The sequence below is a fragment of the Scyliorhinus torazame genome, chromosome 14 (assembly GCF_047496885.1).
Source record: "Scyliorhinus torazame isolate Kashiwa2021f chromosome 14, sScyTor2.1, whole genome shotgun sequence".
In the NCBI taxonomy this organism is placed as follows: Eukaryota; Metazoa; Chordata; class Chondrichthyes; order Carcharhiniformes; family Scyliorhinidae; genus Scyliorhinus; species Scyliorhinus torazame.
In genome coordinates, this window is record NC_092720.1 from 218,562,600 (window position 1) to 218,587,598 (window position 24,999).

The following is a 24,999-nucleotide window of genomic DNA, read 5'->3' on the forward strand; positions in this document are numbered from 1 at the left end:
ACGAGCAAAGGTGTCCTTACAGGCACGGATGACTGCAGACGATGTGATGTCGTGCAAACGTACCACCTCCGGGTAGTTAGAAAAATAGTCTACAATCAGAACATAATCCCTGCCCAGCGCATGGAACAGGTCGATGCCGACCTTGGACCAAGGGGACGTGACCAGCTCATGGGGCTGTAGGGTCTCACGTGGTTGGACTGGCTGGAAGCGCTGACAGGTGGGGCAGTTGAGCACTGTGTTAGCGATGTCCTCATTGATGCCGGGCCAGTACACTGCCTCTCGGGCCCGTCGGCGGCACTTCCCCACGCCAAGATGGCCCTCGTGTAGCTGTTCCAAGACTAGCTGGCGCATGTTGTGCGGGATAACAATGCGGTCCAGCTTCAGGAGGACACCATCGACTACCGCCAGATCGTCTCTGATGTTGTAGAACTGCGGGCATTGGCCCTTGAGCCACCCGTCTGTTAGGTGGCGCATGACACGCTCTGGCAGGGGGTCAGCCGCTGTCTCGTGCCGAATTTGGACGAGGCGTTCATCCATGGCAGGTACATTGGAGGCCACGAAGGCCACATGGGCGTCAACCTGGAAGATGAATCCCGCTGGGTCACATGGGGTGTTGACTGCCCTGGACAGAGTGTCGGCTATGATCAGGTCTTTGCCCGGGGTGTATACGAGCTGGACGTCGTATCGCCGGAGTTTGAGCAGAATGCGCTGGAGGCGAGGCGTCATGTCGTTCAAGTCTTTCTGTATTATATTGACCAGCAGGCGATGGTCGGTCTCGACGATGAATTGGGGAAGGCCGTACATATAATCATGAAACTTGACGACACCGGTCAAAAGGCCCAGGCACTCCTTTTCTATCTGCGCGTAGCACTGTTCCGTGGGGGTCATGGCGCGTGACGCATATGCAACGGGGGCCCATGATGAGGCCTCATCGCGTTGCAGGAGCACTGCCCCAATGCCAGATTGGCTGGCATCGGTCAAAATTTTTGTCTCTTTCGCTGGATCAAAAAAGGCCAATACCGGGGCCGTGGTAAGTTTGGTTTTAAGTTCTTTCCATTCGCTCTCGTGGGCAAGAAGCCATTGGAAGTCTGTTGTCTTCCTGACCAGGTTCCTGAGAGCTGTGGTATGAGAGGCGAGGTTAGGGATGAACTTCCCTAAGAAGTTGACCATGCCCAGAAATCAGAGGACCGCCTTCTTGTCCTCTGGCTTTTTCATGTCCGTGATAGCAGCCACCTTGTCCGCATCCGGCCGCACACCCAACTGGAAGATGTGGTCCCCCGGGAACTTTGGTTCCGTCTGACCAAAGGAACATTTGGCTCTGTTGAGGCGTAGGCCCTGCTCCCGTATGCGTTTGAAGACGCGCTGGAGGCGACTGACATGCTCCTGCGGGGTGGTGGACCAAATGATTATGTCGTCGACATAGACGCGAACACATTCAATGCCTTCCATCATTTGTTCCATGATCCTGTGGAACACTCCTGACGCCGATATGATCCAAAACGGCATCCTGTTGTAACAATATCTGCCAAAAGGGGTGTTAAAGGTACACAGATTCCTGCTGGATCTGTCTAGTTGGATTTGCCAGAATCCTTTCGAGGCACCAAGTTTGGTGAAGGGCTTGGCGCGAGTCATCTCGCATGTGATCTCTTCGCGCTTGGGGATTGGGTAATGCTCCCTCATTATGTTGCGATTCAGATCCTTTGGATCAATGCAGATTCTGAGATCGCCTGAAGGCTTTTTTACGCACACCATGGAACTGACCCAGTCGGTTGGTTCCATAACTCTGGAGATCACTCCTTGGTCTTGGAGGTCCTGCAGCTGCTGCTTGAGGCGGTCCTTGAGGGGTGCTGGGACTCTGCGAGGTGCATGCACCACAGGCGTGGCGTTCTGTTTGAGTAGGATCTTGTCAGAATATGGGATCGTGCCCGTGCCTTCGAAGAAGTCGTGGTGCTGGTCGATGATGGCGTTGAGTTGCGCCCTGAAGTCAGCATCCTGGAAGGCAGACGTGAGAGAGAGAGTGAACTCTTGGAACGAGAGTTAGCAGCTTGCACGCCTGTGCGCCAAGCAGAGAGTCCTTCGAGGAGCCCACGATCTCGAAAGGAAGGATGGCTTTTCGTGACTTGTGCGTCACTTCGAGTTGGCATGAGCCGGTAGCAGGAATGATGTTGCCATTGTAGTCCAATAGCTGGCAGGCCGATGGAAGAATGGTTGGTTTGACACGAAGGCTTCGAAAAGCAGACCACGCCATGAGATTTATTGGATTTGTTTATTGTCACGTGTACCGAGGTACAGCGAAAAGTATTTTTCTGCGAGCAGCTCAACAAAAAAATACTTTTCACTGTATCTCGGGACACGGAGATTGGCGGAGGCGCCAGTGTCCAGGCGGAATCGTATTTGGGACCGGTTGACCGTCAGGGTGGCACACCACTCATCGTCTGGATCGATGCTGTATACCGACAGCGGCTGGTGTCTTTGCTTCGCGGACAGCCTGTTTATCGTTACGACACCGACTCGAAAAGGCGCCTTCAGGTCCTCGGTGTCACTGCTGTGTGGGAGGTAGGAATCGGACTCATTGACTGTGGGTTGAATTGCCCGAACATTCCTGCGAGGCTGGCTGAAGCGATATGAATTGGAAGGCTGAGCTGCTCGACAGCAGGCAGCATAGTGGGCAAGTCTTCCACATCGTACGCATTGTCGAGATTTTGCGGGGCATTGCCGCTTTAAATGGGCGGAGCCACAGTTGCCGCACGTTGTGACGTCAGCACGTTCGCTGCGCCACCGCGCATGCATGGTGCGGTCATGCATGATGCGCGCCTGCGCATTACGTTCCTCCACATCGCCGTCCCCCTGTTTGGTGTGTACAAGCGCGGGAGTCCGTGAAAAGCGCGCGAAATGGCCGCCCTCATCCAGGCTGAGGCCCTGGAGGTGCTCAATCACTTGGACCCGTTCTGCCTCATGGGGACCTTGCCGCGCCGTTACAGCCGCTTGTATATGGGAATACCAACTCGTGGCATTTTCATGTAGGACACAGGTCTCGATGGCGGCCGCAAGGGTGAGTTGCTTTACTTTGAGGAGCTGCTGACGTAGGGGGTCCGACTGAACACCGAAAACGATCTTGTCACGTATCATGGAGTCGGAGGTGGGCCCGTAGCTGCAAGATTGCGCAAGGATGCGGAGGTGCGTTAGAAAGGATTGGAAAGGTTCATCCTTACCCTGCAAATGCTGCTGGAACACGGAGCATTCAAAACTTTCATTCACCGTCACGCTGCAGTGAGTGTCAAATTTGAGGAGAACCGTCTTGTCTTCGTCATCTGCAAAGGTGAGAGAGTTGAAAATGTGGATGGCATGGTCCCCGGCCGTGGAGAGGAGAAGAACAATCTTTCTGGTGTCCGAGGCACCCTCCCTGTCTGTGGGTTCGAGGAAGAGCTGGAAGCGCTGTTTGAAAATCTTCCAGTTGGCCCCGAGGTTGCCGGCGATGCGGAGCGGCGGCGGCGGGCTGATGTTGTCCATGTTGCAGGATGACGGAATGCTGGCGGAAGGCAGATCACTTGCAGGTCGGTCTAAGAAGTGCTAGTATGCAACCACTCCTGGTATCATGATGTGTTGGGTGTTCTGGATCATATAGGTCACCAACACTTGAAGTAGTGCAACACTATTTTATTGAAAGATTAACTATTTAAACATACTTGAACTGTGGGTAAATACGATACCAGCTTTAACTAAAGACCTTTGCCTTGTCCTAACCAGTAGATGCACTCAGCACATGGTGAATGTCTGTGTTGCAGGCTGGGAGCTCTGTGCTCCTAGCTAGCTGCTACTCGAATGAGCGGGAACTCTGATGCCCCCTGTCTTTATAGTGCGTGTGCTCTCACTGGTGATTGGCTGCGGTGTTGGTATGTTGATTGGTCCCACTGTGTGTCCATCAGTGTGTGTCTGCACCATTATATACTGGTGTACATTATGACAAACGTGTCTATAAAGGGTTGATGTGTTTAAAGGGTTAACAGGTGGGATATTCTATTGTGTGACGTTGATGATGATGTAACAATGACTCTCGTCAGTCATGTGTTCGACTCTCGAGGGAGAGTTTGGAATCATGCCTAAGAGCTACGTGCCTATTCTGTAACCGGTTCAGAAGTAATCCTAATAAACAAGTGTTGAAGCGGATACTAAAGTCTGTCTCCAGTCTGTCTGAGAACCACGTCCCAGACCCAGAGTCCGAGCCAAAGAACCCAATCTCAGAACATGGTGGCAGCTCAGAACAGGCGGGTGTCAATGGCAAAGCCAGCATTTGTTGTCCATCCCTAATATCTACACAGACTAATGGAGCCACTCACTGACACAAACAGTGATGCTCCCTTCGCTAGTTACAGTTAAGTTTGTAAACAGTCAACAGAATCGTCTCCCCAAAAAGAAACAGCTGTGTTCCAGCACCACCAGCAAAGTCAGTAATGCAGGACAAATAAATCTCTGGAGACCCGATCTCAACCAGCAGGTGGCGGTGTGGCTCCACGGAAATTAGGATTTGTATGTAAAAAATGTGTTTATTTATTTACCTGAATAAAGATCAAAACAGAGGAACCCTGGAGAGACATTTTTGTAAGGTCCACGAAGAATCCAGCACAAGTTTTGAGGATACAAAGTAATAACGTTTATTTACTGTCACAATATATACATAACAGTAACTTCCCTTGCTACCTTCTCCTTCCTGAACTGGCCAACTTATTTATACTAGGAGTTTCTCCGCCCCCTCACTGGGGAAGTTCATACTCCCACAGGATTGTGGGATAGTCATTAGTCCCCAGCCAATCGTCAGTAGGCAGGTTATAACATCCCTCCCCCCCCAAAGTCCAAGGAATCCACCGAAGACCCTGGCGAAGGAAGGCGTCGGACTCGTTTGGCCGCAGGCCGGACGCCATTTGCACGCGGCGCTGGATCAGGCGGCGTGTGTCGAGACGGAGACCGGCGCTTCCGTGATGAACGGCGCGGTTGTACATCCACGGCCCGTGGACCCAAGGATTCCCCCTCTGATGCATCCTGTGTCTCCATCTTGGAGTCAGAGTCTGCTGCCTCCGTCATGTCAGCGTCTCTATCTCCATTCGGTCCCGTAACGACCTGCGCAGGCTTCGAGTGAGGCACCAGTGGAAGATTTTGAGGACTACCTTCCCTTGTCTCTGGTCTTTGCGGCTGTTGAAATGAGCTCCGGGGGCGGGGAGTCTTTTGAGGGGATGATCTTCTGGACCGGACATGGTCTACGTGTTTTCGCTGGAGACGACCCTGGGCTTGCACTTGGTAAGATATAGGGCCCGTTTGGCGAAAGGTTACACCAGGAACCCATTGGGCACCACCAGCAAAATTCCGCACGAATACTGGGTCACCGGGCGCAAACTGCCGAATCGGACGATGCCGAGACAATCCCTGTCCCTGCCGTTCTTGTGTGCGGCGTACCTTTGCGCCAATGTCCGGGAAAACTATACTAAGGCGGGTGCGGAGTCTCCGGCCCATTAGGAGTACTGCGGGAGCTACCCCAGTCACTGCATGGGGGGGGGGGGGTGGTCCTGTACGTAAACAAAAAGCGAGCCAGTTTCGTGTCCATTGATCCGGAAGACTGCTTCTTTAGGCCTCTTTTGAATGTCTGCACTGCGCGCTCTGCCAACCCATTTGAAGCCGGGTGGTAAGGGGCAGTGCGGATATGGCGGATGCCGTTCATCTTTGTAAACCTAGCAAACTCCTGACTCGTGAATGGAGTGCCATTATCCGTGACCAGCACCTGGGGAGGCCATGCGTACTAAACGATAAACGCATCTTTTCAATTGTTGCGCAGGACGTTGTCCCCTGCATCTTATGCACCTCCAGCCATTTGGACTGGGCGTCAATTAGTAGAAGGAACATGGATCCCTGAAAAGGGCCTGCAAAATCTGCATGTAAGCGTGCCCAAGGCCGCCCTGGCCATTCCCAGTGATGTAGGGGCACGGCCGGCGGAAGCTTCTGATGCTCCTGGCAAATGGAGCAGTTTTGGGCCACCTTCTCAATGTCGGTGTCGAGGCCTGGCCACCAGACATAACTCCGGGCCAACATTTTCATCTTGGTCACGCCCGGATGCCCATTGTGCAAGTCTGATAATATCAGCTCCTGTCCTTTTTCCGGGACAATCACATGCGTCCCCCACAAGAGGATGCCGTCTTCCACGCTGAACTCTGACAGCTTGGAGGAAAATGCCCGCAACTCGCCTGGGAGCTGTCTATGCTGCCCACCATACAGGACTATGTGCCGAACCTTTGACAGGACTGGCTCCGTCTGGGTCCACTCACGGATCTGTGATGCCGTGACAGGCAAGGTGTCCATAAAATTTAGGGTTGCAACCACCTCACCGGTCGTGGGGGTCGACATGGGGCCGGTCGATAAAGGCAATCGGCTCAGTGCGTCGGCATTTGCTATCTGCGTACCTGGTTTGTGCTCCAGAGAACACTCATATGCAGCAAGCAACAAAGCCCAGCGCTGGATCCGTGCAAAAGCAATGGGCGGTATTGGCTTATCCTCTCTGAAGAGTCCCAGCAGGGGCTTATGATCAGTCACGATAGTGAAATGGTGGCCGTACACATACTGGTGGAAGCGTTTCACCGCGAAAACCACTGCCAGTCCCTCCTTCTCGATCTGCGCGTACTTCTTCTCCGCTGCAGTCAATGTGCGGGAGGCGAAAGCTATCGGTCGCTCGGCCCCGTTCTCCATCTTGTGGGACAGGACGGCCCCAATACCATGCGGGGATGCATCACATGTGACGAGCAAAGGCTTTCCCGGATCATAGTGGGTTAGTAACCCAGATGACGACAATTGTTGCTTTACCCGCCGGAAAGCGGTTTCTTGCGGCTGACCCCAAACCCAGGTGTGATTTTTCTTTAGCAGCAGGTGTAAGGGGGCCAGCGTAGTTGCCAGATTGGGGAGGAACTTCCCGGAATAGTTTACGAGACCGAGAACAGAACGAAGATGCAAAGTGTCAGTCGGGGTGGGGGCATGTTGAATTGCACGCACCTTCTCTGCGACGGGGTGCAGACCCTCGCGGTCCACCCGATAACCTAGGTAGACTACTTCTTTTGCCTGAAATACGCACTTTGTGCGACGTAAATGGACTCCAGCCTCCGAAAGGCGTCTAAGGACAGCCTCCAGATTTTCCAAATGCTCTTGCTCCGACGTCCCTGTAATCAACAAGTCATCTGGGTAGACAGCCACACGTGGTAAGCCTCTCAAAATGCCCTCCATAACACGTTGAAAAATTGCGCAGGCAGAGGATACTCCAAAGGGCAACCGTGTATATTCATACAGGCCCCGGTGTGTGTTAATTGTTACATATGGTCGGGAGGCAGGGTCCAGCTCCAACAGCAGGTAGGCGTGACTCATATCTAATTTTGTGAATGAGAGTCCACCTGCAAGTTTCGCGTAGAGATCCTCTATGCGAGGCATTGGATATCGGTCGAGTCGGGAAACTGTATTCACTGTAAGTTTATAGTCGCCACACAAGCGAACTGTGGCATCTGGCTTCATTACTGGTACAATTGGTGCTGCCCAGTCAGCAAAACGGACGGGCCTGATAATACCCAAACTCTCCAAACGAGTGAGCTCCCCTTCTACCTTCTCGAGCAAGGCGTAAGGCACTGGGCGCGCCCGGAAATAGCGCGGCGTGGCTCCTGGTTCAACTTGGATACGGGCTATGGCCCCTTTTATTTTCCCCAAACCAGGTTGGAATACCTCTGGGTATCGTCCTAGCACCTCAGTCAACCCTCCAGAAACTGTTTGGAGGATGTGCTGCCATTGCAACCGCAAATGGCGCGCCCAGTCTCGACCCAACAGGCTGGGCCCATGGCCACGCACTACGATAAGTGGGAAACGCCCCTCCTGGCGTCCATAGACAACAGGGGTCATTGTAGTTCCTGCAATGTCCAGTGGCTCCCCTGTGTAGGTGGCCAACCTGGCCTGTGAGTCAGTTAATGTAAGGGTCTGGATACCCTGCTTGATGCGGTCGAATGTCCTCTGGGCGATCACGGAGACCACTGTGCCAGTATCCATCTCCAGCGGGTGGCCATTGACCCGTACTGTCACCTTAATGGGGGCCACACGGGGAGCTGCCACACAATGCAGCTGCAGGCAGTCGTCCTCCATCTCCACGTCCTCAGGAGTGGTCGCCGCAGGTTCATCCACATGGGAGGTACAGCCCCTGGGCTGGTCCCAGTTACGGCCCCTGGGCTGGTCCCAGTTTCGGTCGGAACGACGGCGCCTCTGGCGTCCCCAGGACCGCCGTCCGCGACGGGGTCGTCGCCTACAAGTCTGACACGGACGTGGCTCCTCATCCATTGGCTCTGGAGAAGGCTCCCTTCGGGGAGGAATGTCCGATGGCCACTGGCGTCGGTCCGGACGTTGCCTCGCCCAAGGTACCGCAGGAGTGCGGGGGGACGTTTTTGGGCGGAAAGGGTTGCGCCCCAAGGCATGTACTTCCATTCCCTGTAGCTCCTGTACTCCTCGCTCTGCGCTCTCTCGGGACAAGACTATTTGTATTGCCTGTTGAAAAGTCAATGTTGGCTCCGCTAACAACTTTCTCTGGGTTGCTGCATTGTTAATACCGCAAACCAAACGGTCGCGTAACATTTCTGACAAGGTCTCACCATAGTCACAGTATTCCGCAATCCCACATGGCCTGGATAAACAAAATCGGCAAGGGATTCTCCAGGGGTCCTCTCAGCAGTATTAAACCGGTAACGCTGGACTATCGTGGACGGGGTTGGGTTAAAGTGTTGCCCCACTATATTCACAAGTTTGTCAAACGTTTTGGTGTCCGGCACAGCTGGGTACGTAAGGCTCCTAATCACCCCAAACGTATGTGGGCCGCAGGCGGTGAGCAATATGACCACCTGGCGCTCGTTTTCAGTGATATTGTTTGCCCAGAAATAGTAACGCACCCGTTGTGTGTACTGGCTCCAGCTTTCCAGCGCAGCATCAAAAACATCCAAACGTCCATACAGAGGCATGGTATAATAGAAAACAACTTCCAACCTGTATCCAACAAAAATCCAGGGAGGTGGCTTCAGCAGTGTAGACAGCTATTCACTTTTACCTTCATTGCCAGTTTTGTAAGGTCCACGAAGAATCCAGCACAAGTTTTAAGGATACAAGGTAATAACGTTTATTTACTATAACAATATATTCATAACAGTAGCAGTAACTTCCCTTGCTACCTTCTCCTTCCTGCTGGTTCCTGAACTGGCCAGCTTATTTTCCTAGGAGTTTCTCCGCCCCCCCTCATTGGGAAAGCTCATACTCCCACAGGATTGTGGGATAGTCATTAGTCCCCAGCCAATCGTAAGTAGGCAGGTTATAACAGACATCATCAGATATTAGTGACTGAAGTGAAGGTGTATGAACTAATTGAACATTGAAATATATTTGAGGGTCTGAATAACATAAAGATTCTGAGAAATTGCTGGGTTAAAAATAAATCCAGAAACAGTTTGTGGTTTTAGGTTTCCTGGTTTGCTGACAAGTAATGTTGTTGTATCAAGTAAACTATATTTATACAATCTAACAATTCGATCTGTTGTAATAGAAGCAAAATACTGAGACTGCTGGAAATCATCTGAAAAAGATTCATATTCCACTCGAGACGTCAAGTCTGTTTCCCTCTCCACAGACTGGACCTAAACATAGAACATAAAGTGCAGAAGGAGGCCATTCGGCCCATCGAGTCTGCACCGACCCACTTCAGCCCTCACTTCCACCCTATCCCCGTAGCCCAATAACCCCTCCTCACCTTTTTGGTCATTCGAACTATCCACCAATGTCCCAGTTATTAAACCAGGAGGACATTCTTATCCTCTCTGTACTCAGAATACACGCTCAGATTTGTGAATTCAGCTCCTGACACACAGCAAGATCCCAAACTGGGAAATCTCACTCTCCCAACCTGGGATTTTCTGAACATTGTCCCGACCGGCTGTGTGGAATTTCCCGATAGCGACTCGGTGTGTGACAGGAACATGGAAGTGGGAAGTCCAGGCTCATGTTTATTTTCTCTCCTTTGTTTCTGATTCAATTCTCTTTCAGGTGTGAAGAAAGGTCCTGCCTGAATTGTCTGATCAGCGATTAAGCATTTTGAGTTGTTGGTATTCCTGCCAGTACCAGGTATCCAGCAGCAGGTGGCGATACTGCGCTGTAAAACTTTCCTGACCTTTGTACAGCTCGACATCACCATCGTGTGGCTGCAATCGGCACTACAATGAACTACAAGGGAAAGTTCAAGATATTTAATTTCCTTTTTATTTTAATCCTCTGACGTTTTTATTTGCGTTGTTTTTATTTACAGTCTGATTGGGATTTTACAATTTGCAAATTAACCAACACATTTAGTGATAAACTGTTGTCTGTGGCAGTTTCTGACCCCCAACTCCTGACCTCTGCCCCTGACCCTCAAGTCATTGTGATGTCGGTGATGATGTCACCACCCGAGGCCCCGCCCCTTTCCCGATCCGGATCAGAACCGGAGCAGATTCTCAGAAACTGGTTTACATCCCAAGTCCCGAAGAAAGGATAAAGTTTCTCAGTGAATTTATTCCCGGTGAAGGTGTGGAGATGGGACTTGGTGTCCACGTTGTAAAATGAAACTGTCCCAGACTCATAACTGAGATAAACTCCCACCTTCCCGGGGATCTGACCGACACGGAGACGGGATCCAGGAGAGGAATTTATATTAAACTGATCAACATCCCACCCAATGGTCCAGAATCCAGTCTCTGGGCTCAGACTGACCAGGCCCTTCCTCTCCACAGACTCTGCGGCTACTCCCAGAATCCAGCCCCGATTCCCCGTCACCTCCACCTCCCAGTAATGTCTCCCCGATGTGAATCCCTCTGATCCCAGCACACAGAGCCTGTGTGTAAACCTCTTCCTGGTGTCAGGGAGACTCCTCCGGGTCCAGGTCAGTCTCAAACTCTTCAGATCCTCAGACACCTCGAGCCGGGGATTCGCTGTTTCCACATCCAGGGTCACAGAGACTGGGAGAAATAACAGAACATTAGAGACTCGCTGGGGATCGGGGAGAGACTCACTGGAGATCGGGGAGAGACTCACTGGGGATCGGGGAGAGACTCACTGGGGATCGGGGAGAGACTCGCTGGGGATCGGGGAGAGACTCACTGGGGATCGGGGAGAGACTCACTGGGGATCGGGGAGACTCGCTGGGGATCGGGGGGGAGAGACTCACTGGGGATCGGGGGAGACTCACTGGGGATCAGGGAGAGACTCACTGGGGATCGGGGGGGAGAGACTCACTGGGGATCGGGGAGACTCACTGGGGATCGGGGGAGACTCACTGGGGATCGGGGGAGACTCACTGGGGATCGGGGAGAGACTCACTGGGGATCGGGGAGAGACTCACTGGGGATCGGGGAGAGACTCACTGCGGATCGGGGGGAGACTCACTGGGGATCGGGGGAGACTCACTGGGGATCGGGGAGAGACTCACTGGGGATCGGGGAGAGACTCGCTGGGGATCGGGGAGAGACCCACTGGGGATCGGGGAGAGACTCACTGGGGATCGGGGGGAGACTCACTGGGGATCGGGGGAGACTCACTGGGGATCGGGGAGAGACTCGCTGGGGATCGGGGAGAGACCCACTGGGGATCGGGGGAGAGATTCACTGGGGATCGGGGAGAGACTCACTGGGGATTTGGGAGAGAGACTCACTGGGGATCGGGAAGAGACTCACGGGGGATCGGGGAGAGACTCGCTGGGGATCGGGGAGAGACCCACTGGGGATCAGGGGGAGACTCACTGGATATCGGGGGGAGACTCACTGGGGATCAGGGGGGAGACTCACTGGGGATCGGGGAGAGACTCACTGGGGATCGGGGAGAGACTTGCTGGGGATCGGGGAGAGACCCACTGGGGATCGGGGGAGAGACTCACTGGGGATCGGGGAGAGACTCACTGGGGATTGGGGGGAGAGGCTCACTGGGGATCGGGGAGAGACTCACTGGGGATCGGGGAGAGACTCGCTGGGGATCGGGGAGAAGCCAACTGGGGATCAGGGGGAGACTCACTGGGGATCGGGGGGAGACTCACTAGGGATCGGGGGAGACTCACTGGGGATCAGGGGGAGACTCACTGGGGATCGGGGAGAGACTCACTGGGGATCAGGGGGAGACTCACTGGGGATCAGGGGGAGACTCACTGGAGATCGGGGAGAGAGCCACTGGGGATCGGGGGAGAGACTCACGGGGGATCGGGGAGAGACTCGCTGGGGATCGGGGAGAGACCCGCTGGGGATCAGGGGGAGACTCACTGGGGATCGGGGGAGACTCACTGGGGATCAGGGGGAGACTCACTGTGGATCGGGGAGAGACTCACTGGGGATCGGGGAGAGACTTGCTGGGGATCGGGGAGAGACTCACTGGGGATCGGGGAGAGACTCACTGGGGATCAGGGGGAGACTCACTGGGGATTGGGGGGAGAGGCTCACTGGGGATCGGGGAGAGACTCACTGGGGATCGGGGAGAGACTCACTGGGGATCGGGGAGAGACTTGCTGGGGATCGGGGAGAGACCCACTGGGGATCGGGGGAGAGACTCACTGGGGATCGGGGAGAGACTCGCTGGGGATCGGGGAGAGACCCCCTGGGGATCGGGGAGAGACTCACTGGGGATCGGGGAGAGACCCACTGCGGATCGGGGAGAGACCCACTGGGGATCGGGGAGAGACTCACTGGGGATTGGGGGGAGACTCACTGGGGATCGGGGGAGACTCACTGGGGATCGGGGAGAGACTCGCTGGGGATCGGGGAGAGACCCACTGGGGATCGGGGGAGAGATTCACTGGGGATCGGGGAGAGACTCACTGGGGATTTGGGAGAGAGACTCACGGGGGATCGGGGAGAGACTCACGGGGGATCGGGGAGAGACTCGCTGGGGATCGGGGAGAGACCCACTGGGGATCAGGGGGAGACTCACTGGATATCGGGGGGAGACTCACTGGGGATCAGGGGGGAGACTCACTGGGGATCGGGGAGAGACTCGCTGGGGATCGGGGAGAGACCCACTGGGGATCGGGGGAGAGATTCACTGGGGATCGGGGAGAGACTCACTGGGGATTTGGGAGAGAGACTCACGGGGGATCGGGGAGAGACTCACGGGGGATCGGGGGGAGACTCACTGGGGATCGGGGGGAGACTCACTGGGGATCGGAGGAGACTCACTGGGGATCAGGGGGAGACTCACTGGGGATCGGGGAGAGTCACTGGGGATCGGGGGAGACTCACTGGGGATCAGGGGGAGACTCACTGGGGATCGGGGAGAGTCACTGGGGATCGGGGGAGACTCACTGTGGATCAGGGGGAGACTCACTGGGGATCAGGGGGAGACTCACTGGGGATCGGGGAGAGAGCCACTTGGGATCGGGGGAGAGACTCACTGGGGATCGGGGAGAGACTCACTGGGGATCGGGGGGAGACTCACGGGGGATCAGGGAGAGACTCGCTGGGGATCGGGGAGAGACCTACTGGGGATCAGGGGGAGACTCACTGTGGATCGGGGAGAGACTCACTGGGGATCGGGGAGAGACTCACTGGGGATCGGGGGAGAGACTCACTGGGGATCGGGGAGAGACTCACTGGGGATTGGGGGGAGAGGCTCACTGGGGATCAGGGAGAGACTCACTGGGGATCGGGGAGAGACTCGCTGGGGATCGGGGAGAGACCAACTGGGGATCAGGGGGAGACTCACTGGGGATCGGGGGGAGACTCACTGGGGATCGGGGAGAGACTCACTGGGGATCAGGGGGAGACTCACTGGGGATCGGGGAGAGTCACTGGGGATCGGGGGAGACTCACTGGGGATCAGGGGGAGACTCACTGGGGATCGGGGAGAGACTCACTGGGGATCCGGGGAGAGACTCACTGGGGATCGGGGAGACACTCACTGCGTATCGGGGAGAGACTCACGGGATCGTGGGGAGAGTCTCACTGGGGATCGGGGGAGAGACTCACGGGTTCGGGGGAGAGTCGCACTGGGGATCGGGGGGAGAGTCCCACTGGGGATCGGGGGGAGACTCACTGGGGATCGGGGGGAGAGACTCACTGGGGATCGGGGGGAGACTCACTGGGACTCGGGGAAAGACTGGGGATCAGGGGGAGACTCACTGGGGATCGGGGAGAGACTCGCTGGGGATCAGGGGGAGACTCACTGGATATCGGGGGGAGACTCACTGGGGATCAGGGGGGAGACTCACTGGGGATCGGGGAGAGACTCACTGGGGATCGGGGAGAGACTTGCTGGGGATCGGGGAGAGACCCACTGGGGATCGGGGGAGAGACTCACTGGGGATCGGGGAGAGACTCACTGGGGATTGGGGGGAGACCCACTGGGGATCGGGGGAGAGACTCACTGGGGATCGGGGGAGAGACTCACTGGGGATCGGGGAGAGACTCACTGGGGATTGGGGGGAGAGGCTCACTGGGGATCGGGGAGAGACTCACTGGGGATCGGGGAGAGACTCGCTGGGGATCGGGGAGGGGCCAACTGGGGATCAGGGGGAGACTCACTGGGGATCGGGGGGAGACTCACTGGGGATCGGGGGAGACTCACTGGGGATCAGGGGGAGACTCACTGGGGATCAGGAGGAGACTCACTGGAGATCGGGGAGAGACTCACTGGGGATCGGGTAGAGACTCACGGGGGATTGGGGGGAGACCCACTGGGGATCGGGGGAGAGACTCACTGGGGATCGGGGAGAGACTCACTGGGGATCGGAGGAGACTCACTGGGGATCAGGGGGAGACTCACTGGGGATCGGGGAGAGTCACTGGGGATCGGGGGAGACTCACTGGGGATCAGGGGGAGACTCACTGGGGATCGGGGTCACTGGGGATCGGGGGAGACTCACTGGGGATCAGGGGGAGACTCACTGGGGATCAGGGGGAGACTCACTGGGGATCGGGGAGAGAGCCACTGGGGATCGGGGGAGAGACTCACTGGGGATCGGGGAGAGACTCACTGGGGATCGGGGGGAGACTCACGGGGGATCAGGGAGAGACTCGCTGGGGATCGGGGAGAGACCTACTGGGGATCAGGGGGAGACTCACTGTGGATCGGGGAGAGACTCACTGGGGATCGGGGAGAGACTCACTGGGGATCGGGGGAGAGACTCACTGGGGATCGGGGAGAGACTCACTGGGGATTGGGGGGAGAGGCTCACTGGGGATCAGGGAGAGACTCACTGGGGATCGGGGAGAGACTCGCTGGGGATCGGGGAGAGACCAACTGGGGATCAGGGGGAGACTCACTGGGGATCGGGGGGAGACTCACTGGGGATCGGGGAGAGACTCACTGGGGATCAGGGGGAGACTCACTGGGGATCGGGGAGAGTCACTGGGGATCGGGGGAGACTCACTGGGGATCAGGGGGAGACTCACTGGGGATCGGGGAGAGACTCACTGGGGATCCGGGGAGAGACTCACTGGGGATCGGGGAGACACTCACTGCGTATCGGGGAGAGACTCACGGGATCGTGGGGAGAGTCTCACTGGGGATCGGGGGAGAGACTCACGGGTTCGGGGGAGAGTCGCACTGGGGATCGGGGGGAGAGTCCCACTGGGGATCGGGGGGAGACTCACTGGGGATCGGGGGGAGAGACTCACTGGGGATCGGGGGGAGACTCACTGGGACTCGGGGAAAGACTGGGGATCAGGGGGAGACTCACTGGGGATCGGGGAGAGACTCGCTGGGGATCAGGGGGAGACTCACTGGATATCGGGGGGAGACTCACTGGGGATCAGGGGGGAGACTCACTGGGGATCGGGGAGAGACTCACTGGGGATCGGGGAGAGACTTGCTGGGGATCGGGGAGAGACCCACTGGGGATCGGGGGAGAGACTCACTGGGGATCGGGGACAGACTCACTGGGGATTGGGGGGAGACCCACTGGGGATCGGGGGAGAGACTCACTGGGGATCGGGGGAGAGACTCACTGGGGATCGGGGAGAGACTCACGGGGATTGGGGGGAGAGGCTCACTGGGGATCGGGGAGAGACTCACTGGGGATCGGGGAGAGACTCGCTGGGGATCGGGGAGAGGCCAACTGGGGATCAGGGGGAGACTCACTGGGGATCGGGGGGAGACTCACTGGGGATCGGGGGAGACTTACTGGGGATCAGGGGGAGACTCACTGGGGATCAGGGGGAGACTCACTGGAGATCGGGGAGAGACTCACTGGGGATCGGGTAGAGACTCACGGGGGATTGGGGGGAGACCCACTGGGGATCGGGGGAGAGACTCACTGGGGATCGGGGGAGAGACTCACTGGGGATCGGGGAGAGACTCACTGGGGATTGGGGGGAGACCCACTGGGGATCGGGGGAGAGACTCACTGGGGATCGGGGGAGAGACTCACTGGGGATCGGGGAGAGACTCACTGGGGATTGGGGGGAGAGGCTCACTGGGGATCGGGGAGAGACTCACTGGGGATCGGGGAGAGACTCGCTGGGGATCGGGGAGAGGCCAACTGGGGATCAGGGGGAGACTCACTGCGGATCGGGGAGAGACTCACTGGGGATCGGGGGAGACTCACTGGGGATCAGGGGGAGACTCACTGGGGATCAGGGGGAGACTCACTGGAGATCGGGGAGAGACTCACTGGGGATCGGGTAGAGACTCACGGGTGATCGGGGAGAGACTGGCTGGGGATCGGGGAGAGACCCACTGGGGATCAGGGGGAGACTCACTGGGGATCGGGGGGAGACTCACTGGGGATCAGGGGGAGACTCACTGTGGATCGGGGAGAGACTCGCTGGGGATCGGGGAGAGACCCACTGGGGATCGGGGGAGAGACTCATTGGGGATCGGGGAGAGACTCACTGGGGATCGGGGGGAGAGGCTCACTGGGGATCGGGGGAGAGACTCACTGGGGATCGGGGAGAGACTCACTGGGGATTGGGGGGAGAGGCTCACTGGGGATCGGGGAGAGACTCACTGGGGATCGGGGAGAGACTCGCTGGGGATCGGGGAGAGGCCAACTGGGGATCAGGGGGAGACTCACTGGGGATCGGGGGGAGACTCACTGGGGATCGGGGGAGACTCACTGGGGATCAGGGGGAGACTCACTGGGGATCAGGGGGAGACTCACTGGAGATCGGGGAGAGACTCACTGGGGATCGGGTAGAGACTCACGGGGGATTGGGGGGAGAGCCACTGGGGATCGGGGGAGAGACTCACTGGGGATCGGGGGAGAGACTCACTGGGGATCGGGGAGAGACTCACTGGGGATTGGGGGGAGACCCACTGGGGATCGGGGGAGAGACTCACTGGGGATCGGGGGAGAGACTCACTGGGGATCGGGGAGAGACTCACTGGGGATTGGGGGGAGAGGCTCACTGGGGATCGGGGAGAGACTCACTGGGGATCGGGGAGAGACTCGCTGGGGATCGGGGAGAGGCCAACTGGGGATCAGGGGGAGACTCACTGGGGATCGGGGAGAGACTCACTGGGGATCGGGGGAGACTCACTGGGGATCAGGGGGAGACTCACTGGAGATCGGGGAGAGACTCACTGGGGATCGGGTAGAGACTCACGGGGGATCGGGGAGAGACTGGCTGGGGATCGGGGAGAGACCCACTGGGGATCAGGGGGAGACTCACTGGGGATCGGGGGGAGACTCACTGGGGATCAGGGGGAGACTCACTGTGCATCGGGGAGAGACTCACTGGGGATCGGGGAGAGACTCGCTGGGGATCGGGGAGAGACCCACTGGGGATCGGGGGAGAGACTCACTGGGGATCGGGGAGAGACTCACTGGGGATCGGGAGGAGAGGCTCACTGGGGATCGGGGAGAAACTCACTGGGGATCGGGGAGAGACTTGCTGGGGATCGGGGAGAGACCCACTGGGGATCGGGGGAGAGACTCACTGGGGATCAGGGAGAGACTCACTGGGGATTGGGGGGAGAGGCTCACTGGGGATCGGGGAGAGACTCACTGGGGATCGGGGAGAGACTCGCTGGGGATCGGGGAGAGACCAACTGGGGATCAGGGGGAGACTCACTGGGGATCGGGGGGAGACTCACTGGGGATCGGGGGAGACTCACTGGGGATCGGGGAGAGACTCACTGGGGATCGGGGAGAGACTCACTGGGGATCGGGGGAGACTCACTGGGGATCGGGGAGAGACTCACTGGGGATCGGGGAGAGACTCGCTGGGGATCGGGGAGAGACCCACTGGGGATCAGGGAGAGACTCACTGGGGATCGGGGGGAGACTCACTGGGGATCGGGGAGACTCACTGGGGATCGGGGAGAGACTCGCTGGGGATCGGGGAGAGACCCACTGGGGATCGGGGGAGAGATTCACTGGGGATCGGGGAGAGACTCACTGGGGATTTGGGAGAGACTCACTGGGGATTGGGGGGAGAGACTCAAGGGGGAACGGGGAGAGACTCACGGGGGATCGGGGAGAGACTCACTGGGGATTTGGGAGAGACTCACTGGGGATCGGGGAGAGACTCACTGGGGATTGGGGGGAGAGACTCACGGGGGATCGGGGAGAGACTCACGGGGGATCGGGGAGAGACTCGCTGGGGATCGGGGAGAGACCCACTGGGGATCAGGGGGAGACTCACTGGATATCGGGGGGAGACTCACTGGGGATCAGGGGGAGACTCACTGGGGATCGGGGAGAGACTCACTGGGGATCGGGGAGAGACTTGCTGGGGATCGGGGAGAGACCCACTGGGGATCGGGGGAGAGACTCACTGGGGATCGGGGAGAGACTCACTGGGGATCGGGGAGAGACCCACTGGGGATCGGGGGAGAGACTCACTGGGGATCGGGGAGAGACTCACTGGGGATTGGGGGGAGACCCACTGGGGATCGGGGGAGAGACTCACTGGGGATCGGGGGAGAGACTCACTGGGGATCGGGGAGAGACTCACTGGGGATTGGGGGGAGAGGCTCACTGGGGATCGGGGAGAGACTCACTGGGGATCGGGGAGAGACTCGCTGGGGATCGGGGAGAGGCCAACTGGGGATCAGGGGGAGACTCACTGGGGATCGGGGGGAGACTCACTGTGGATCGGGGGAGACTCACTGGGGATCAGGGGGAGACTCACTGGGGATCAGGGGGAGACTCACTGGAGATCGGGGAGAGACTCACTGGGGATCGGGTAGAGACTCACGGGGGATTGGGGGGAGACCCACTGGGGATCGGGGGAGAGACTCACTGGGGATCGGGGGAGAGACTCACTGGGGATCGGGGAGAGACTCACTGGGGATTGGGGGGAGACCCACTGGGGATCGGGGGAGAGACTCACTGGGGATCGGGGGAGAGACTCACTGGGGATCGGGGAGAGACTCACTGGGGATTGGGGGGAGAGGCTCACTGGGGATCGGGGAGAGACTCACTGGGGATCGGGGAGAGACTCGCTGGGGATCGGGGAGAGGCCAACTGGGGATCAGTGGGAGACTCACTGGGGATCGGGGGGAGACTCACTGGGGATCGGGGGAGACTCACTGGGGATCAGGGGGAGACTCACTGGGGATCAGGGGGAGACTCACTGGAGATCGGGGAGAGACTCACTGGGGATCGGGTAGAGACTCACGGGGGATCGGGGAGAGACTGGCTGGGGATCGGGGAGAGACCCACTGGGGATCAGGGGGAGACTCACTGGGGATCGGGGGGAGACTCACTGGGGATCAGGGGGAGACTCACTGTGGATCGGGGAGAGACTCACTGGGGATCGGGGAGAGACTCGCTGGGGATCGGGGAGAGACCCACTGGGGATCGGGGGAGAGACTCACTGGGGATCGGGGAGAGACTCACTGGGGATCGGGGGGAGAGGCTCACTGGGGATCGGGGAGAGACTCACTGGGGATCGGGGAGAGACTTGCTGGGGATCGGGGAGAGACCCACTGGGGATCGGGGGAGAGACTCACTGGGGATCAGGGAGAGACTCACTGGGGATTGGGGGGAGAGGCTCACTGGGGATCGGGGAGAGACTCACTGGGGATCAGGGAGAGACTCACTGGGGATTGGGGGGAGAGGCTCACTGGGGATCGGGGAGAGACTCACTGGGGATCGGGGAGAGACTCGCTGGGGATCGGGGAGAGACCAACTGGGGATCAGGGGGAGACTCACTGGGGATCGGGGGGAGACTCACTGGGGATCGGGGGAGACTCACTGGGGATCGGGGAGAGACTCACTGGGGATCGGGGAGAGACTCACTGGGGATCGGGGGAGACTCACTGGGGATCGGGGAGAGACTCACTGTGGATCGGGGAGAGACTCGCTGGGGATCGGGGAGAGACCCCCTGGGGATCGGGGAGAGACTCACTGGGGATCGGGGGGAGACTCACTGGGGATCGGGAGACTCACTGGGGATCGGGGAGAGACTCGCTGGGGATCGGGGAGAGACCCACTGGGGATCGGGGGAGAGATTCACTGGGGATCGGGGAGAGACTCACTGGGGATTTGGGAGAGACTCACTGGGGATTGGGGGGAGAGACTCACGGGGGATCGGGGAGAGACTCACGGGGGATCGGGGAGAGACTCACTGGGGATTTGGGAGAGACTCACTGGGGATCGGGGAGAGACTCACTGGGGATTGGGGGGAGAGACTCACGGGGGATCGGGGAGAGACTCACGGGGGATCGGGGAGAGACACGCTGGGGATCGGGGAGAGACCCACTGGGGATCAGGGGGAGACTCACTGGATATCGGGGGGAGACTCACTGGGGATCAGGGGGGAGACTCACTGGGGATCGGGGAGAGACTCACTGGGGATCGGGGAGAGACTTGCTGGGGATCGGGGAGAGACCCACTGGGGATCGGGGGAGAGACACACTGGGGATCGGAGAGAGACTCACTGGGGATTGGGGGGAGACCCACTGGGGATCGGGGGAGAGACTCACTGGGGATCGGGGGAGAGACTCACTGGGGATCGGGGAGAGACTCACTGGGGATTGGGGGAGTGGCTCACTGGGGATCGGGGAGAGACTCACTGGGGATCGGGGAGAGACTCGCTGGGGATCGGGGAGAGGCCAACTGGGGATCAGGGGGAGACTCACTGGGGATCGGGGGGAGACTCACTGGGGATCGGGGGAGACTCACTGGGGATCGGGGAGAGACTCACTGGGGATCGGGGAGAGACTCACTGGGGATCGGGGGAGACTCACTGGGGATCGGGGAGAGACTCACTGGGGATCGGGGAGAGACTCGCTGGGGATCGGGGAGAGACTCACTGGGGATCGGGGGGAGACTCACTGGGGATCGGGGGAGACTCACTGGGGATCGGGGAGAGACTCGCTGGGGATCGGGGAGAGACCCACTGGGGATCGGGGGAGAGATTCACTGGGGATCGGGGAGAGACTCACTGGGGATTTGGGAGAGAGACTCACGGGGGATCGGGGAGAGACTCACGGGGGATCGGGGAGAGACTCGCTGGGGATCGGGGAGAGACCCACTGGGGATCAGGGGGAGACTCACTGGATATCGGGGGGAGACTCACTGGGGATCAGGGGGGAGACTCACTGGGGATCGGGGAGAGACCCACTGGGGATCAGGGGGAGACTCACTGGATATCGGGGGGAGACTCACTGGGGATCAGGGGGGAGACTCACTGGGGATCGGGGAGAGACTCACTGGGGATCGGGGAGAGACTTGCTGGGGATCGGGGAGAGACCCACTGGGGATCGGGGGAGAGACTCACTGGGGATCGGGGAGAGACTCACTGGGGATTGGGGGGAGAGGCTCACTGGGGATCGGGGAGAGACTCACTGGGGATCGGGGAGAGACTCGCTGGGGATCGGGGAGAGACCAACTGGCGATGAGGGGGAGACTCACTGGGGATCGGGGGGAGACTCACTGGGGATCGGAGGAGACTCACTGGGGATCAGGGGGAGACTCACTGGGGATCGGGGAGAGTCACTGGGGTTCGGGGGAGACTCACTGGGGAACAGGGGGAGACTCACTGGGGATCGGGGAGAGAGACTCACTGGGGATTGGCGAGAGAGACTCACTGGGGATCGGGGAGAGACTCACGGGGGATCAGGGAGAGACTCGCTGGGGATCGGGGAGAGACCTACTGGGGATCAGGGGGAGACTCACTGGGGATCGGGGGTAGACTCACTGGGATCAGGGGGAGACTCACTGTGGATTGGGGAGAGACTCACTGGGGATCGGGGAGAGACTCGCTGGGGATCGGGGAGAGACCCACTGGGGATCGGGGGAGAGACCCACTGGGGATCGGGGGAGAGACTCACTGGGGATCGGGGTGAGACTCACTGGGGATTGGGGGGAGAGGCTCACTGGGGATCGGGGAGAGACTCACTGGGGATCGGGGAGAGACTCGCTGGGGATTGGGGAGAGACCAACTGGGGATCAGGGGGAGACTCACTGGGGATCGGGGGGAGACTCACTGGGGATCGGGGAGAGACTCGCTGGGGATCGGGGAGAGACCCACTGGGGATCGGGGAGAGACTCACTGGGGATCGGGGGGAGACTCACTGGGGATCGGGGAGACTCACTGGGGATCGGGGAGAGACTCGCTGGGGATCGGGGAGAGACCCACTGGGGATCGGGGGAGAGATTCACTGGGGATCGGGGAGAGACTCACTGGGGATTTGGGAGAGACTCACTGGGGATTGGGGGGAGAGACTCACGGGGGATCGGGGAGAGACTCACGGGGGATCGGGGAGAGACTCACTGGGGATTTGGGAGAGACTCACTGGGGATCGGGGAGAGACTCACTGGGGATTGGGGGGAGAGACTCACGGGGGATCGGGGAGAGACTCACGGGGGATCGGGGAGAGACTCGCTGGGGATCGGGGAGAGACCCACTGGGGATCAGGGGGAGACTCACTGGATATCGGGGGGAGACTCACTGGGGATCAGGGGGGAGACTCACTGGGGATCGGGGAGAGACTCACTGGGGATCGGGGAGAGACTTGCTGGGGATCGGGGAGAGACCCACTGGGGATCGGGGGAGAGACTCACTGGGGATCGGGGAGAGACTCACTGGGGATCGGGGAGAGACCCACTGGGGATCGGGGGAGAGACTCACTGGGGATCGGGGAGAGACTCACTGGGGATTGGGGGGAGACCCACTGGGGATCGGGGGAGAGACTCACTGGGGATCGGGGGAGAGACTCACTGGGGATCGGGGAGAGACTCACTGGGGATTGGGGGGAGAGGCTCACTGGGGATCGGGGAGAGACTCACTGGGGATCGGGGAGAGACTCGCTGGGGATCGGGGAGAGGCCAAGTGGGGATCAGGGGGAGACTCACTGGGGATCGGGGGGAGACTCACTGGGGATCGGGGGAGACTCACTGGGGATCAGGGGGAGACTCACTGGGGATCAGGGGGAGACTCACTGGAGATCGGGGAGAGACTCACTGGGGATCGGGTAGAGACTCACGGGGGATTGGGGGGAGACCCACTGGGGATCGGGGGAGAGACTCACTGGGGATCGGGGGAGAGACTCACTGGGGATCGGGGAGAGACTCACTGGGGATTGGGGGGAGACCCACTGGGGATCGGGGGAGAGACTCACTGGGGATCGGGGGAGAGACTCACTGGGGATCGGGGAGAGACTCACTGGGGATTGGGGGGAGAGGCTCACTGGGGATCGGGGAGAGACTCACTGGGGATCGGGGAGAGACTCGCTGGGGATCGGGGAGAGGCCAACTGGGGATCAGGGGGAGACTCACTGGGGATCGGGGGGAGACTCACTGGGGATCGGGGGAGACTCACTGGGGATCAGGGGGAGACTCACTGGGGATCAGGGGGAGACTCACTGGAGATCGGGGAGAGACTCACTGGGGATCGGGTAGAGACTCACGGGGGATCGGGGAGAGACTGGCTGGGGATCGGGGAGAGACCCACTGGGGATCAGGGGGAGACTCACTGGGGATCGGGGGGAGACTCACTGGGGATCAGGGGGAGACTCACTGTGGATCGGGGAGAGACTCACTGGGGATCGGGGAGAGACTCGCTGGGGATCGGGGAGAGACCCACTGGGGATCGGGGGAGAGACTCACTGGGGATCGGGGAGAGACTCACTGGGGATCGGGGGGAGAGGCTCACTGGGGATCGGGGAGAGACTCACTGGGGATCGGGGAGAGACTTGCTGGGGATCGGGGAGAGACCCACTGGGGATCGGGGGAGAGACTCACTGGGGATCAGGGAGAGACTCACTGGGGATTGGGGGGAGAGGCTCACTGGGGATCGGGGAGAGACTCACTGGGGATCGGGGAGAGACTCGCTGGGGATCGGGGAGAGACCAACTGGGGATCAGGGGGAGACTCACTGGGGATCGGGGGGAGACTCACTGGGGATCGGGGGAGACTCACTGGGGATCGGGGAGAGACTCACTGGGGATCGGGGAGAGACTCACTGGGGATCGGGGGAGACTCACTGGGGATCGGGGAGAGACTCACTGGGGATCGGGGAGAGACTCGCTGGGGATCGGGGAGAGACCCCCTGGGGATCGGGGAGAGACTCACTGGGGATCGGGGGGAGACTCACTGGGGATCGGGGAGACTCACTGGGGATCGGGGAGAGACTCGCTGGGGATCGGGGAGAGACCCACTGGGGATCGGGGGAGAGATTCACTGGGGATCGGGGAGAGACTCACTGGGGATTTGGGAGAGACTCACTGGGGATTGGGGGGAGAGACTCACGGGGGATCGGGGAGAGACTCACGGGGGATCGGGGAGAGACTCACTGGGGATTTGGGAGAGACTCACTGGGGATCGGGGAGAGACTCACTGGGGATTGGGGGGAGAGACTCACGGGGGATCGGGGAGAGACTCACGGGGGATCGGGGAGAGACACGCTGGGGATCGGGGAGAGACCCACTGGGGATCAGGGGGAGACTCACTGGATATCCGGGGGAGACTCACTGGGGATCAGGGGGGAGACTCACTGGGGATCGGGGAGAGACTCACTGGGGATCGGGGAGAGACTTGCTGGGGATCGG

The 24,999-nt window shown here is 59.3% G+C and overlaps 1 protein-coding gene across 1 annotated transcript in view; it reads right to left on the reverse strand.

Moving 5' to 3' along the window:
* Positions 1-10,284: 10,284 nt before the first annotated feature.
* Positions 10,285-24,999, reverse strand: part of LOC140390526 (zinc-binding protein A33-like) — a 34,400-nt gene continuing 19,685 nt past the window's right edge. The window contains exon 6 of the mRNA XM_072475697.1: positions 10,285-11,036. Within this exon, the coding sequence (XP_072331798.1) occupies positions 10,453-11,036 (584 nt within the window). The 3' untranslated portion in view covers positions 10,285-10,452. The remainder of the gene's footprint in view (positions 11,037-24,999) is intronic.